Below are 16,538 nucleotides of genomic sequence, written 5' to 3'. Positions count from 1 at the left end.
GATTACAAATTCTAAGATATACTACAGCTTAAAAACAATACTTGTTTATCCATACATAATTGTAAACACAGTAGGTTTCATTTATTACCATAAATATAATTTAATACCACCGCAAAACATAGATAAACTCACATTATTTTCGCCCGTTGAGTAAATGTATATTTTTTCTTTACAACAAACAAACTTGACGGGGTGTTTGTTTGTATATATTTACTCCATTGTGTTGGTTCAGAGGATGTTTTTGTTACGCACCTGCCTTTCTTGTATTTTGACTCCAAATTTGTTGACTAACTTTATCCTGAACACCACACTTTAAAATTAGGACTTATAAGTACTTTCAGAAGGAGAAACACATAATAACAAATAAATAAATCCTTTAAATTTATGATTTTACAGATGTGTTTCTTTGTATACTGAAATGTAACTCCTCGAGCTCCCTATGCTCAATGTTTTTGTTTCTATGGAGCGCCAAAAGAGCAACAATAATAGTACAAGTATAAAACAGAAAGAAAACGAAACAACAAAACTTATCATGATTTTTTAATTAAAATTTATTTGCCAGTGTTTATTTCCTCGTACTTGCATGATTATACTATTATCATTACAATTTTAATTTTACATTGTTCCATCCACACTGTAGATGGACTCCACAGAGTTTTCAGCCTTTTTTGCTCTTTTGACGTTCCATAGAAACAAAAACATTGAACATGGGGTAGGCCTACTGTACTGTAGGCTAGTCATTTTGTGTGCGAGAAAAACGTCTGTAAAATCATCAATTTAAAAATGTATTTGTTACTTTTTATGTGATTCTTTTTCATGAAAGTGCCAATTCTAAGGTGTGGTATTCAGAATAAATGTTGGGAGTTAAAATACAAGGCAGGTGCGAAAGATAAATATTTGTAATCTTAGGTCTTGGGTCTTAGCTTTCGTGATCTTAGGTCTTAGGGGTCTTAGATTTCGTGGTCTTAGGTTTCGTGACACCCATTTTTAAATTCATCGTTTGTTATTTTCCCTAGATTATGGGAGCAACTTCCCAATGAAATTAAACAATGTGCTACAATTTCAGACTTTAAAGCCCAACTCATCAAACATTTGATCTCAAAATATTAAGTTGTACTGTAATTGTTTATATTTTTTATTCAATGCAGCTTATTTTTAATTGGTGTATCTCATTATAACTTTGTTTTGTTTTGTTTTATTTTGACTTAATTTGTGCTACTTAGTTTTGTTATTTTTGTATTTTATAAGTAATGATGGAGTAATGAACAGTTTTCTGTTTGGGCTCATGCCTATTACTTGCTCCTGGCAAGATGAATTGTAAAATGTACTTTATGAACTTTTGCCGAATAAATATTATTGTTATTATTATTATTATTATTACAAAGAAGATCTACTTTCAGAGCGATAATACAGTTTATGGCTCTTAGATGTCTACTTTATATGAAGCACGCCGCCAATATGCTGTCATGTTGTTTTGATGGTTGGTGGCGTTTTTTGTGTGATGGTTGCCAATGTAAACTGAACTATTAAAATTATAGCCTAACTAGACAAGAAAGGCCTCATATATATAGCTTTAAACGGAACAGTAAGTTATACTACAGTAATATTAACTACATTAATTGTTTTTGTCCAGTATCATGGTAGTAAAGTGACAGTAGTAGGATAGCTAGGCTTACTATAGGCCCCACCACCCTCCTCCCCTGTTTGTCCCTGTCTTTCTAGGACCAGAGAGGTAGGCTAAACTAGGGCCTAGCCTAGGTTAAGGTCACTACGCAAGGCTCGATAACGTGTATGTAGCCCTATATCCTGGGCTAACTAGTTAGTAACTAGGCCCTACTAACTAGGCCTAGCCGGCCCTACTAGTAGTACCTAGTAGTAGGCTAGCCTAGCTAGCTAGTGTAGGCGGCCGGCCCTCTAGGCTAGTAGGAAGCAGTATAACTTTCCTCTACTAGCTAGGCCAAGGTCCTAGGCCTGCCCTGACAGGCTGAGTTAGGCTAATTAAATTAGGCAGCTTGTTGACTGGGGATATAAGGCCTACACATTACATTTGAAATGTAACATATTCATTGTCTCTGACTGGGTCTCTTGCTGTAGGCTATACTGATACCAGCTGGGCGACTCGAGGAGGGAGGCAGGTTTATTTTTTATTTGTGGGTGTTTTTAGATGAAAATGTTTTTAATAAGGCCAATACTCTATGTACTGTTAATAATAAACCTTCAATTTCCAGAATAAATGTTATCATTTTTGGATGATAATGTAGTGTTTTATAAAGAAGACCGTATTAAAGACCAATCAATTACCATAACAACAACCTGCAGCAGCTATGTTAGACGGTGCCAATCTTGAGGCCTTTGAAATACCACTCTCACTTTGGAGACTTGTGGAAGAAAATGTTTCCACAGAACAGCAAAATGAAATAAAAAATATTTTAGGAGAATCTGAGGTAGATCAGACATTAGAATTACATGCAGAGGTAAGTTTTGGTTTGACAATTGTACTTTTTTTTCACTTGGTCGCACCTGAAGATGTATGGTGATCGAGCATTTTTAGTTGCAGCTCCTAAACTGTGGAACAATCTTCTCAATTCTATCTGAACTCATTTAAAAACACATCTTTTTAGTTCTTTGTAAACCAATATGTTACCTCTTTTAATCCCTTTTTTTGTATAAGTGCTTTGGAACAATCTGTTGATTGTTTTAAGCACTATATAAATATGACAACATTAATATTAAACAGAAGTTCCAACAATGTTAATGCCCTCCTCAACAACTGGTTCTGATATTTCACTCTTATAGTCCTTTTATGATTTGTTTTGATAAAAAAAAATGCAATTTAAATAAAAACCTTGATCATTTTTTTCTCAATCCAGATTGAGGCACTTCTACAAATATGGCAAGAATATAGATCAGAAAGTGAAGCTGTTAACGAGCCAATACGGAGTTCCTTACCAGAGCCTCCAATGATACGAGAAGGACTTAAGAATCATATTCTTTTGCTGGTTGAAAGCATCCGAGAACGGTCAAAGGACGGCTGCCGGTAGGATTCTTATAATTGAGTATTTTAACTTTTTTAACTGTAACTGTCTATTTTGCTTATTTCATGATGGTCACATTCTGACAAACACTTAACTTGAGTATTTTTTCTTATCTAACAGGGATTCAAATTGCAATTTGTCAGTATTAAATAGTGATGTGCTACAGTATGTATTGGAAGATGATAACAGAGGTATGTGTACATTGTGTGAATAATACTTTGTCGGTATACATCTGACGACAACCAATGACACAATGTGCATGATAATTAGGTCATAGGTCATCTCAAATCGAAAGCTTCAAGATTATATAATAGTTTTTAATTTTCAATTTGCATTTAAAAGATAATGTTTGAGTTTCATTTTAGATCCAAGTTAACCAATCAGTGGTAGCACTGTAGCTTTTTAGAGATTATTTATAAATTCAGTTTATTATTTTTATTTTAAATGTTTGTTTTCTAGAAACCCCTGATATTGAGCTTAGACGTCCACAGACAGCTTGTAGTAGTCGTGATGGAAGAGAAACCCCAATGCGCATGACGCCCTCTAGTGATGGTGATTAGTAAGGCACTTTATCATTATGACATGCGTATGTGTTGTGCCATTATTTCCTTCATCTGCCACTAATCATTCTAGAGCATACATTGTAACTGACTAGTAAACTTAAATTCAGTTCAGTTTTATCAGTTTAAATTAGGTAATCTAACAAGAAGGTAATTGTCTTCTAACTTGTATTCCTGATGTCATTGTATACATCCTCTTAACAGTGGCGGATCCAGTATTTTGAAATAGCGGCTCGGGCCTAAAATGGTGAAATTTATTTTATTTATTCTGTCCTTATATATGACGGAATATATAAATATATGACACTTTCAGTGCTAAAGCATTGATTTCAAAAGTGGTTCAGTAGAGAAACACTAGGGAGGTTTCGCAACCTTACGAATACGATAACGAAAACGTATACGTCAAACATTTGTGAAACTTTTGAGCTGATCCCCATTTCATATTCGTAAAGCGTATTCGTGTTGACGAATATCACCAGTCATATTCGTAACTACAAAACGAGTATAGTTTTGATCTATTTGCACATTTTGCATTTGAATCAGGAATGATTCATGATTATAATATAATTATAGATTTATTGAAAGTAATTTACTAAAGTAATTTACTAAAATTCCAAGTCAATTTTGATAAATAGCAGTTTTTAAAGTCCTCACTCGCTTTGATGTTACGCTAGGCCTAGGCAGCCAAGCACTAAGCAACACGTACCACCTGCGCTTCGCTCAAATTCACCGCAGTCATATTTTGGACGGCGCCCTCAATATGCCATGTGAAACAGATTTTTACTGGCTTACGAAAAACGAATACGTGTGCGTGACGTATCCGTTTTCGTTATCGTATTCGTAAGGTTGCGAAACCTCCCTATTGAAGGCCTTTACGTGAACTATAATGTGATTTTAGTGATCGTGAACAACAATTTGTTTTAGTAATTTTTAAAAAAACGAATACGTTTAATTTATCAATAATAGTGAAATTACTAAAACAATATAATAAAAATAATTCAAAGACAACTAAGTAATTAACATTAGTACACACATATTTACAAAAAGGTAACTATTTGAAATGAATCTTAAACACTTAAAAATTGAATATTGTTCTTGTTTAGTTTTCTGCCTCTAGCTGCTATTCATTTCCAGTCTTTGTGACACTATTTTTTACCTTTTAAAACTAACCATAGTATTTAAATTTAAATTTTAAATCCTTGTTTCTCTTTAGTCTTTCAGCTTCTTCTAATGTCAGTGATCAGGTTGATGCTGTCAAAGACCATCTTAATGTTTTCAAAATTGATCAGGTTGTCCAGGAATTAAGGTACAGTAACTTTTTTTTCTTATTTCTTACACCCAACCCTTCTGAAAAAAGGCTTTATTTTATAACATTTTAAAAATAAATGAAGACGTTGTTTTATGAAGTTTAAATTAAGTACGAAGTACAACATTTGTGTTCTTTTAGATCTTCATTAGCAGACGAGACAGCCAGACTGCTAAATGACATACGATTTTTACAAAGTTGTTTAGAAGAAGAAAAAGATTTTAGATGTCAATCTTCAATTCCCTTTACAAGAGAGCCTACATTATCAGGTGAAAGTTTTAATAGTACTATTTGGACACAGTGAGGCCCGTAGTTTAGCCAGAAAATTGATGTTATACACAGAATTACTGTATATTAAATTTAAACAAACAGAAGGAAAATAAAAATAGTTTCTAACCTTTTGACTTTGCAAATTGTTAAGTAATTGATATGTTTGTTTTATAACACACATATTTTTCTAAAGTAAACTTATATTTAATTTGAATGTCAAAAGTTAGACCATGTAAAAAGGCAGTGCTCAGATTTTGGCAGCGAAATATAGAGTAGTAGTATTTAGATGGTGCACCATACGTGTTAGTTCTTAATCATGCACTATTTACCCGTCACAATCTCAAATTGTTTACAGTTTAGTCATAATAATTTTTAAGATTTTTTTAAATTTTTATAAATTTTTAAATTTTTATACTGCAGGCCTATATCAATTTTTGGATGTTTTCAGTTAAACTTGTTTTTAACTTTATGAATGTATATATATAGTTTTTATGATAACTAATATTTATTTGAAATTTTGTTTTAATATTTTGATTGTTTGTACAGTACTACCTTTCTAAATGTTTTTTATATTTTGATATTGCATTTTATTTTTCTGAGTGAAACGCTTTTGTTAAACTTCAATCTTTCGATTGCAATAAAGTTCTATTCGTATTCGTATTCATATAATACATATTTAACAAATAGTTTTTACAATTTTTTAAATGTCATTTTACATTCAAATAGTAACCCATTTTTCAACGTTCAAGTAACAAATACAAACTCTTTCAACCGATCACTAAAGTAAATTGTATATTAATAACTTTATAAATTTAACCTCAATGACAAATAACTTGTTTGCATTTTGTAATAACTGTAATTTTTTTTTTAGAACTGCAAGAGGAAAAAAACAGACTTCAGCAAAATGTAGAGATCAGTAGGAGTAACACTGCTATGTTAAAGACAGATCCAAAGAATCTCCCAAGCTCACCAAAGTATGCAACCTTTCTTTACTTATTGTCTCTTATCCTAAGCTTTAATTTGATGGTCTATATTAGCAATTCAACAGAATAAGAGTGCGTTCTTCAATAGAAACGAGAAAGAAATATAAATTTAAAATTTGAACCACTGGATGATCAGAAGCTGTATTTGAAGTTGCATACATTGCCCAACCATAATGGTGCTAAAATATAACAAAACAGAGGCAATGTAAGAAAATTCCCTTCCAACAATAGTGTTTCCACCTATCTGTACCTACGAAAACTATATAGTTGTGTACACCTTTTCAACAACATTCTTCTTCCCTAAGGATCACATCGTGTCATCGGCAGCCAACTACGGTGTCATTACATCTGTCCACGACAGTGTATGTTAACTAGTAAACTGGGGTAACCCCCTACTCTTCTCAAAAGTACTCTTTAAAGTGCAAACGGGCAATATGCATATACTGGATGTGGACCTACGATTTATAGTCCTTATCCGAGAAGACTTTTAATATAATACACACCTTGTGTGCATTTTCTCAGAATTTTTACCTGGTTTCCAATGACATCCGGTAGTTCACAATGAATTATTCAACATTTGTTATAATTATCTATTATTAAATTGTTTTAACTTTTCTTGTTTCCTTCCATTCAACATCCATATCAATTATTGTGTAAATTGGTATTTATAAATTATACTTCATATTAAGTAGATTAGGTTTATTATTAAGTGGCTGGGCCTTGATCCCTCCTGACCAATCTGTGCTGTTCAGTATTTGATATGGTTGCATTTCATCTACGGCATTCTGCTTAAATCGTCTGTTCCCAATGTAGTGGCGATAAGTTAATTTTAATATTCACATTTTATTATTAAACTTTGTCTTAATTATAGGAAAAAGTTGAAGCCATTGAAGCCAGCAGGGCGACCATCACCACCATCTTTAGCGTGTAATTCTGACAGAATATCTTCCAGCAGCTTGTTAAGAAACCCAGCAAAACAAGATGTCACTAAGCAAGCAAGTGCAGAGTCACGCATCACTGGGCCTAGTCCTCCAGGTTCAGCCAATAAAAGACATTTGACAAACCACTGTAATACACCGTCCATACCATCTTCTGCTAGGCCTTCACAACCACCATCATTGACTAGGCCTTCCCCGCCATCATCAGCTAGGCCTTCCCCGCCATCTTCGGCTAGGCCATCCCCACCCTCGTCAGCCAAACCTCTTGTACGACGGACTCTTTCATCACAACGACTAAGACATCAAGTAAAGACTAGTACAGAAACATGAGACTTGCCATTGAAATATATTCAGATTGATGTTAAATACTATAATTCTTCCTTTTGTATGATGGTGGTGCTTAATTTTTATTTTTTATCACTTATTAGTAAACACAATATTGAGCTGAAACTGATCAATGCAGGTACCTCAATTTAAAGACAATTTTTTGGCGTGGTCTTTATCAGTTGGTTGGTGTCACATGGGTCAGATTTATAAAACTTGGCAACAAATTAAGTCAATGATTTAGCTTCAGGCAGTTTTCAAAATAACCTAAAGCAAATATTTTTACATGTTTTGTTGTGCAAAATCTTAGGTTGATAAATAGATAAAAAGAACTCGGGTTTTTCACTAAAGCCTGGTTTCCATAAAATTGCTACACGACAGAGCGTAGCGATTCTATGGAAACGCTAGAATTTATCGGGGATCTAGTACGCGATCGAGCGCTAAATATTCTTTGGTACGCGTATACGATTCATCGCTGACAAAATCGGCAAAGTTGAACATGGTTGAACTTTGCCGATTTGACTGCGATGAATCGGGGAGCCTTCCCGATTGCGTCGGCGACATCTGCGCGTGTAGCGATTTTAATGGAAACGCTGTAGCGATTTTAATGGAAACCAGGCTTTATGCACTTCTTAAGTATCTTGACTTCTAGTCAGGTTTAAAGACGTCATAAAAAAGTCCTGTGTGCAATTTGTGATGAAAGTTGGCAACTTGTCTAAATATCTTTAGTGGGTCAAAATAAACCAGAAAAACGTTGTTGCCCAATCTGTAACCCCATGGGGGGTGGGGGGGGGGCTCTTTTATGGGCCTTTACACGATGGCGGGCAAAATATTAAAATAGCATATCTTCGTAAAAAGCTGGTGTTACAGGTTTCATTTTAGTGTAAACTAATTTACAACATATATATTCATATTCACTCTAATACAACATTGAGATTGAATATGATTTATATAATACAGTGAGTGGTATAAGCAAGTTGAATCCCAGCTGTAGTAAAGAAACTTCAAAAACTCTAATATAATATCTTTATATAGTTTATTATTTCCTTTGTTTGATTACTAATAGCATTCATAATGAACGTACTACTAAATTCTCAAACGACTTTTGTGCCCTAAAGGCGTTCAAACCACAAGATGTATTCAAACATACCTTATTATAGACCTAGTGTGATAAACAAATAAAACCGTGTACTTTCATATTTTGAATAAATAGTAACAAACTTTTATGTTATTTTTACAGGTTATATTTAGTTTCATTACAACAAGCTACAAAGTACAGTTTTTGTTGTATTCATTTTTAATTAATGTAAATAATTTGTCAATGTGTTGCAATAAATAATTATTACATTGGAATATCAAGTGTTGTATCACCATGTTTAATTCGAAAAAGAAATTTAACTAATAACTAAGTTACTGGTGGATGTGGATTCCTGGATAGGAAATATTACGGAAGAGCACTCTGGTCTGGTGCTTTGAAGGAAACGTATTATTAAAGAAATATTCATAATCCAAATAAAATAAAATGTACATACTGTACAATAAAATATGATATGAGAATAAATTACATAAATATACAGTACTGTACACCCCTGTTAAGTGGACACCCATCGAATCGGATCGTGGTTGACCGTAGTATTACAACTTATAATCCTCTTGTTCTTTTCCCCTGAATAGTGGGTCCCAAAGGCCTACCTTGAATAAAACTTGACAATGAGATATTGAAAAAGGTATTTAATTTATTTTATTTATTTATTCTTTACACTGGGTAGCCTCTTCAGTCTATAACTGTTTTTTCAGAGGGGCCAGTGTATATATATATGCGACATATTTTGTGACAGTGAACTAGTACAGCGGGATAACCCATACTTGCTCGAAAGATGTACTAACTAGGTTCTTTAAAGTGCACACGAGCCAGATGTGTACACTGGACCTACGGTTTATAGTCCTTATACGAGAAGACTTGTTCTACCATGGAGCTAGTGAGACACGAACCATTGTCGAGGTTATGGCTAAATGCGTCGAGCAAGTGGGCGATTTCCGAAAATACAAAATAAGAAGAAAAAACAACTTAACTAAAAAATGGAATGGTTTAAAGAAAATATTTAGATGAACATCAGTCCGTGCATGATCAGCATGAATCCAGGTGTATTTTATCTAGGGTTTAATTGACAGGATTTACTTCCAACCAAGTCCTGCATTTATCGTGTATGTCGATACGTTGAACAGAAAGACTTTTAAGCACCAAACGAATATCTTGATCGTTGTGTCCTGCAGAAAATATAGACATTGAAATCAACATCCACTTATTGAAACTGACACATACTGGCACCTTTTACTTTAAAAGGAAATGTATAGAAAAAAATGATCTTAACAATACTATATGCAGCATAAAACAGTAGATATGTTATACGTTTCTGTAATTTAAATTTAAAGACAAGTAAATCTTGTATTTGTTTGTTGATCTTTAAAATAGATTAGGCCTACCAAACACAAAACATTTATTAATCAAATCAAGAAAAAAGAAATTACCTCTTACAAAGAATGTTTTGTGTAGGTCTATGGTTAAATTGTATAAATTATTATAGTGTTTTATAGTCATGGAATGTATGAATTTACCGTCAGTGTGTGTACTCTTTGTAGTACAGTTTTGGCTTCTTGGTTTTGCCTTTACAATTAGGCCTCCGCCTCTGGTAGTGGATATATCATCTTCACTCAGCGATGATGTCCGCACTTCTTTCACACTAGTCCCCTGATATTCAAATATTGGCGTTTTTATTTTAGAATGCGGGTCTTTGAGCAATGTGTCTACCTTTCGAAGTAACAGCGCTGTCTTCTGTCGAAGGAAAGTCGTTGAAGAAGTTGTAATATCATCATCAACCTCAGCAGAATGCATCATTCTCTTGTATTCATTCTGCTGCTTCTGCAGTTGTCGAAGTTTCAATTGTTGTGAATACTCTACAGTACCATTATTATTGCTGAAATTTGAAGTTGCAAGTCGCCTTGTCCTCCTGAAAGTGGTGACACCACTTGATTGTGTATCAGAGTCATGTCCATTGCAAGTATTTCTACCAAAAGTGCTGAGTTGGCGCGTTCTGCTGATTTTAAGTGGTTTGAGCCTGTAATGTCTTATTCCTAATTCCTTGGACGGAGCATTTAATGCTGTTTCCATGCTAGTATTCTGAGCCAAATTTCTGGAAATACAGGTATCATTGCCATTGTCTCTTTCTTCGTTTTGATCAATAATTTTAGTCACCATTTGTGGCAAACAATTGTTCTGAAACTCCTCCTCCACGTCTGATTGATTGACAGTACATTTAAGTGGATCTATTTCCTTTCTTTCCCCTAAGTTTAAGTCTATCTGATTCGTTTTATCGTCCTGAGTTTTCAATGTCCCAGGTTTTGTCTTACCGTCTGCACCAGAAACTCCTAAACATGAGCGCCACTGTCGTTCAGCTAAACGTTCCAGTTGTCTGTAACTGTCAATACCTCTCTTTGTAGCTTTAAAGCGCTGCTCTTTCGAAATACTGTCGTATTTTAAACGATTTATAAATTCGGAATCCAACGCCATTAACACTTTTCCGGAGAGAAATACCAACACGGTTATATACTTGTTAAAAATTAATTATAATGTGTCATTCGACTGTTTACTCCGGTGAATAAATGTCAGTTATTGTACATTGTTATGATAATTATATAATGCATTTTTGTTCAACCTTGACTGTTGTTCCTGGCAACGACAACACTAGAAAAACTATTCATATAGTAGATATTCTATTATCTGACAATTCTTATTGGTAAAATCACCGCCATTGAAAGTATAGGGTTAAGTTTCTCTCTACACAAATGTTTGTAAAAATGATCCTTTTTTTAGAATTTTATCCGTTTGACAGAATAGATTTAGTTTCTCCATGCTTAAAATAACTTAACACAAATGTTTGTAAAAATTATCCCGTTTTTTAGAATTTTCTCCGTTTGAGAGTAGGCCTATAGGTTTAGTTTCTCTATGCTTGATAAAGCTTAACACGGATGTTTGTAAAAATAATCCTTTTTCAACACTTTCCTCCGTTTGAGAGTAGGTTTTACATTCTCTTTGCTTAAAATATAACTTAACACAAATGTTTGTAAAAATGATCTTCTTTTTTTTCATAATTTTCTTCGTTTGAGAGTAAAGTTTAGTGTCTTTTCACCCGATTCTGCTACTGTCCACAGGTGCTATCTGTAAAACTATAGAAAGTTATACACGTTGCTGTCTGCTATAAATGCTGTACTTTTAACACACGGTACACTGTCTGTAGCACAGTGTGTGTTGACAATTTACAATGATGTACATCATGATGTACATGTGGTCTTTTATGCTTGAAATAGTTTAACAGAACACTTTTCCCGTTTAAAGTGTGTTCTTCAATGTTTGATTAATTAAACTGATTTTTATATATTTTAAAAAGTCAATACAAGTTTGTAGAGTTTCTTCTATGTGTGTATATTTAATGTATAATAATAATATTATTTATCTCTGTATCAAGCACTTTTGTTCATGCTTTGCACGCATATTACTATAAGGTGTTTTACAGTTTCATTTAATAACCGTTCAACACCAAATAGTAAGTAGAGAATAAAGATACCATGTTAATGTTAATACCAATACAACTATACAACTTAATATTTTTAAATTAAGAGTCTAAAACTTGTGTATTATTCTTAAAGTACCAAGTAAGTTGTTGTGTTGTTTTTCATGTCGATACAATATAATTGTTAGCCCCCACACGTCAACAATTTACATAAATGAAAATATACTGCATTTGCAAGTCAAATGTAAACAGCGTTGGTCTGCCAATTGTATATGGAATATGGAAAACACCTCGAAATCAATTTGTAAACTTCATGTGGGTTAGGGTGTCATCTCCTTTTACCTAAAGTTGATGCATCTTCTAATTAATCTTCAGTGACTTAAGACGTATATATTATCTGTTAATAATAATGTTTAAAATGTTCAGTATTTTCGTTGTTATACTATTCTACAGTGGTGGGGTAGCGTCTCAAGGTAAGACATTACAAATTCATATTTGTTCGTGTAGACCTTTTCATGTTGAAACACACATACATTGTTTGGACAGAAACAGCTGTTTATCTATTTAAATGTTATGTAGGTAGGACATTTCCATGTAGCAAACCAGCTCAGACAATATTGTTTGGACATTTTTTTAATAAACCTTCTTTTAGTGTTATCTTCCTCATGGTAAAAAGCCTGCATTTCATAGGACGAACTCAACAATCTTAAACGTTTGTATATGTATGCCTAGTAGCTCAATGCTTAGTTGAAATATATTGTGAGTGGTGCTTAGATGAAATAGTAATAAGACAGATATCTATTGGAGACAGATATCTATTGGATCTGGTACCGATACCATTTAGTAATAATCTTTTCAACCAAATTTGTTTTATTTTGTTATTAGACGAGGAGATATTAGACGGACTGGTAGCATCACAGAGCACAACAGTGGACGGTAATGTCGCAAGTCGAGCAATTGACGGTAATTTTGATACCGATTTGACACGCGGTTCATGCTCGTTAACAGGTAAGAGAAAGCGATGTCTTTCTTTATACTGAACACCTTGCAACTAAACATCAAAGGGAAAATATAAAAATATGTGTATAAGTATCAATAAATGTGGATGGAGTGTTCATGTATTAGTAATTTCTGTTCACAGAGGGTAACAGTTTTAATTGGTGGATGGTGGATTTGGGGAGATTGTACTCCGTCACAACTATAAGAGTTTACAATAGGGCAGGTAAAAATATATGTTAATTTGTATACAAACTTCGTTTTCATTTCAAGTCTTTTCTTGGTACATTGTGTTTTCAACTGGAGCCAACTTTTGATGTCCATCTCATCTTTATGCCGCGGCTCAAATACAATTTTTTCTCTTTGTTTTAATTTCCATTCATTTATTTTTGTTTATCCATTATTTAACATGGCTGTGGCTTTTTGTTTCCAGACGATAATCATGCTGTATTGTAAAGTTGTTCAGTACAAAGAATAGTTTCGAATTTCTCAATTTGTCGTAGATGGTTCAAGAGAACAGCTAGCATCAGCCGTCGTAAATATTTGTACTGGTTCAAACAACTCTTCATGCATTCAATGCGGTACACCTTTTAGCTTAAATGATGATATTTACGCAAATCCAAAGATTGAAAGGTCATGCTCGGCAGTCAGTGGCAGGTATTTGAGGGTCACTAATACGGATTCACCTGTCCAGCTATGTGAAGTACAAGTGTTTGGCTCAGGTGTGTATACCAAAAATCATTTTGATTGAATACAGTATCAATGGATATCCTTTAGTTCTAATATGAAAACCTTTTTAATTTATTTTGATTTCTGTAAGGAAAACGTATATCTATTTATCGTCGTTCATTATAGTCCTAGTATAAGCAGGCATTTGCAGCTAGATATCCGTAGCAGAAGCTGATGTATAAATAATAATTTATATTACTGTACGTTAACCTTGGTATATGACTGTAATACCTTATTACAAAATTAGTTATCATTACAGGATATTTTTTCTTTTAGAACCTGATATTTGTGCTCTTGGAAATACTTGTGACGTCACAAATGGTGTATGCAACAATAATGGTACTAATTACTACTGCGGGTGTAACTCTGGTTACACTCTTAAAACTGATGGAGAGTCTTGTACAGGTATGACATCCGTACCGGTACTACCAATACAGTACTAAAGCTACCGCCAAACATTGTATTGATGTACCACTATTAGCATTACAACCATAACTCACTAAAACGTTACTAATATCACCACCAATTCCATTTAGAGTCCTATATACAGTAGGATTATTCCGTTTGATTTTTCCTTTTTTGGACTAAAATGACGGTTCCAGATTGTTTTTTTTACTTTTGGTTGCTTAAATTGATATTTTGATTGAACCAATAAATAAGTAAATGTACCGTATGATGTGAATAAGCATTCGTTTCTATTACTACATCATTGCTTCTGAGGTAACCTTGACGTTTGTGATTATTCTTACCTTTTTTCTGATATTTTAAAGTTGATCTATGCTTCGATTCGGCTCTGAATAACTGTGATCAGCAACATGGATACTGCACTCCTACAGACACGGACATCAGTTATAAATGCGGATGTGATACCAACTACATTTTGCAAAACGATAACCACACCTGCTTAAGTAAGTTAAGGTCTAGAGCAGGATAGAAGTTTACTTCCAACTAAAACGCAACGGAGGCAAGTAGGCGCAACGCAAGTAATTTGACCAACCACGAAGTGAGTGATCATCCGAACTATCACTTGTGATTGGTCAACTAACGTGCGTTGCGCGCGCAAACGAACGAACGCATTTATCATGATGCTTATTAACTTTTCTTAAATTTAAGATGACAATTCATAACCAATTTTGGAACTGCCTAAATTTTAATTCAATTTCTCTTAGTAGCATCATGAAAACACATTTGACGCGTACTCAAAAACTGACGAATATGATTTTTAGCATGACTCTAGTACGTTAAACTTCCACGTATGTTTTTGTAGTAGAACTAATAAGAGTGAATTTATTATGTTTATTTTTAGTCAATGCTTGTTCAAATTCCACCCTCAATAACTGTGATGACACGTATGGACAATGTATGTCAAATGGTGGTGACTACACGTGCGCATGTTTACAAGGCTATACGCTGGATTCAGATGGTTTCACATGTTTAGGTTGTTAATCTGAATTATTTTTTTATCATTTAGCCAACTTAAAAAAAACATTACACGAACGGACTCTAGGATTCTATCTTCCATATTCGCCATGTCCAGATCAACCTTGTAAATAAGTTAACCTGCTGCATATTATTTTCTTCAACAGATTTTGACATTTGTGCTAACTCGACATTAAACCGTTGTGATGATGAGCGAGGATTTTGTGTCCGTAACGGTACTGGATACTACTGTGGTTGTAATCCTCCACTGTACACTATTCATTCTGACGGCTTTCGTTGCATTCGTAAGTTATCTGTCTCTTCTACTGAATTCAATTGTTTACTTCTTACATACTTCTCTGTTCTCTCCATTCTTTCTTTTTCACTTACTATAGTTTTGACCTTGATCTACATCTCAACTCTTACAACCATTGTTCGTCATAATGCCTCCCTAGTATCTTCGTTTTGATTTTCCTCTCTTCATGGCAACTCTTACAGTCATTGTTCGTCATAATACCTCCCTAGTATCTTCGTTTTGATCTTCCTCCCTTCATGGCAACTCTTACAGCCATTGTCTCTCATAATATCTTCCATGTATCTTCGTTTTTTTTCTTCTCTTTTATCCGAAGGTTGTCCCTTTACCTCCTTACTTCATCCATCCTTTTCCAACCCAATATCTTTTTAAACTTCTTCGGTTTTGTAGATCTTTCCTTTTGTCGCAAAGAAAAATTATAACAGTTTGTTTTCTTCGAAACCAAATACCAGTTGACTACAGCATTTGTATTATACTATGCCATAACCATCATATTGTTTTTATTTACGTCAGCCGTTCCTCAATCCAAAACCTTCAAGTTGGTCAATGGTGACGATGCCTGTCTTAGGGGAGGAGTAAAGGAGTTTCGAAGTCGTAGTCTGCTTTACTGTGCAAACGCTTGTCTGGGAATAGCATCCTGTACAGGGTATCATTACGCAGGTGGTTCCTGTGTTATTATGGAAGACAGTTCCGAAGTTGAGGAATATTGCTATAAGACTGGTAAAACATATATTGTTCCGCCAACTTAAACATATCAGTTAGCATGGGCTAGAAAAGGAAGCTTTTGATATGGAGTAATCTAGGATCTGGGAATTAGTGGTGTAGTTATTTGTGCGCATGCCAGGACGTTCGGATATGGTATGTTTCCTCCATCGATTTCCTTAGTAGATTAGGTCCACTACGACCTACAACCCAAAATGTTAGTTCAGGGTGTCAACAATTAGAAAGCTATCCAATGATGATCTACTGTCATCAATATAATGTTCTACTTTAAATATCTAAATGAATTAAAACTAATTGTAATTATAAAATTGTATGATAGATTCAAGATTTAATATAAAAATATAATACACCAATATTATGTTGAGATTGAATAA

General features: G+C 33.9%; 3 protein-coding genes across 3 annotated transcripts; 2 read left to right on the top strand and 1 right to left on the bottom strand.

Moving 5' to 3' along the window:
* Positions 1 to 1,502: 1,502 nt before the first annotated feature.
* Positions 1,503 to 8,538, top strand: LOC140051990 (coiled-coil domain-containing protein 24-like). The gene is made up of 9 exons (XM_072097352.1): positions 1,503 to 1,585; positions 2,229 to 2,474; positions 2,871 to 3,037; positions 3,156 to 3,226; positions 3,495 to 3,594; positions 4,809 to 4,901; positions 5,043 to 5,170; positions 6,043 to 6,145; positions 7,026 to 8,538. The coding sequence occupies exons 2-9, from the start codon at positions 2,325 to 2,327 to the stop codon at positions 7,420 to 7,422; spliced, it is 1,209 nt and encodes a 402-aa protein (XP_071953453.1). The 5' UTR covers positions 1,503 to 1,585; positions 2,229 to 2,324; the 3' UTR covers positions 7,423 to 8,538.
* A 145-nt stretch (positions 8,539 to 8,683) lies between these two features.
* LOC140051991 (uncharacterized) lies at positions 8,684 to 11,056 on the bottom strand. The gene is made up of 2 exons (XM_072097353.1): positions 10,033 to 11,056; positions 8,684 to 9,684 (listed from the first exon to the last, which is right to left on the bottom strand). Exons 1-2 carry the CDS (start codon positions 10,982 to 10,984, stop codon positions 9,578 to 9,580), a joined length of 1,059 nt encoding a protein of 352 aa, XP_071953454.1. The 5' UTR covers positions 10,985 to 11,056; the 3' UTR covers positions 8,684 to 9,577.
* A 1,346-nt stretch (positions 11,057 to 12,402) lies between these two features.
* Positions 12,403 to 16,365, top strand: LOC140051937 (uncharacterized). The gene is made up of 9 exons (XM_072097288.1): positions 12,403 to 12,457; positions 12,870 to 12,992; positions 13,126 to 13,206; positions 13,484 to 13,702; positions 13,986 to 14,114; positions 14,480 to 14,617; positions 15,016 to 15,147; positions 15,296 to 15,433; positions 15,955 to 16,365. Exons 1-9 carry the CDS (start codon positions 12,403 to 12,405, stop codon positions 16,188 to 16,190), a joined length of 1,251 nt encoding a protein of 416 aa, XP_071953389.1. The 3' UTR covers positions 16,191 to 16,365.
* The last annotated feature ends 173 nt before the right edge of the window (positions 16,366 to 16,538 follow it).

Source organism: Antedon mediterranea, chromosome 6 (genome assembly GCF_964355755.1).
Source record: "Antedon mediterranea chromosome 6, ecAntMedi1.1, whole genome shotgun sequence".
NCBI classification, from domain to species: Eukaryota; Metazoa; Echinodermata; class Crinoidea; order Comatulida; family Antedonidae; genus Antedon; species Antedon mediterranea.
This window is presented reverse-complemented; position numbering and strand designations above follow the sequence as displayed.

What these genes read in the sequence shown, in the direction of transcription:
- LOC140051990 (XM_072097352.1), top strand. Translation starts at nt 2,325, where the DNA reads ATGTTAGACGGTGCCAATCTTGAGGCCTTTGAAATACCACTCTCACTT. An exon ending in ATTGGAAGATGATAACAGAG is followed by an intron (nt 3,227 to 3,494) that starts GTATGTGTACAT and finishes TTTGTTTTCTAG; the next exon opens with AAACCCCTGATATTGAGCTT. An exon ending in AATCTCCCAAGCTCACCAAA is followed by an intron (nt 6,146 to 7,025) that starts GTATGCAACCTT and finishes TCTTAATTATAG; the next exon opens with GAAAAAGTTGAAGCCATTGA.
- LOC140051991 (XM_072097353.1), bottom strand. Translation starts at nt 10,984, where the DNA reads ATGGCGTTGGATTCCGAATTTATAAATCGTTTAAAATACGACAGTATT. An exon ending in AAAGAGTACACACACTGACG is followed by an intron (nt 9,685 to 10,032) that starts GTAAATTCATAC and finishes TATTTTCTGCAG; the next exon opens with GACACAACGATCAAGATATT.
- LOC140051937 (XM_072097288.1), top strand. Translation starts at nt 12,403, where the DNA reads ATGTTCAGTATTTTCGTTGTTATACTATTCTACAGTGGTGGGGTAGCG. An exon ending in CGGTTCATGCTCGTTAACAG is followed by an intron (nt 12,993 to 13,125) that starts GTAAGAGAAAGC and finishes TTCTGTTCACAG; the next exon opens with AGGGTAACAGTTTTAATTGG. An exon ending in TGATGGAGAGTCTTGTACAG is followed by an intron (nt 14,115 to 14,479) that starts GTATGACATCCG and finishes GATATTTTAAAG; the next exon opens with TTGATCTATGCTTCGATTCG.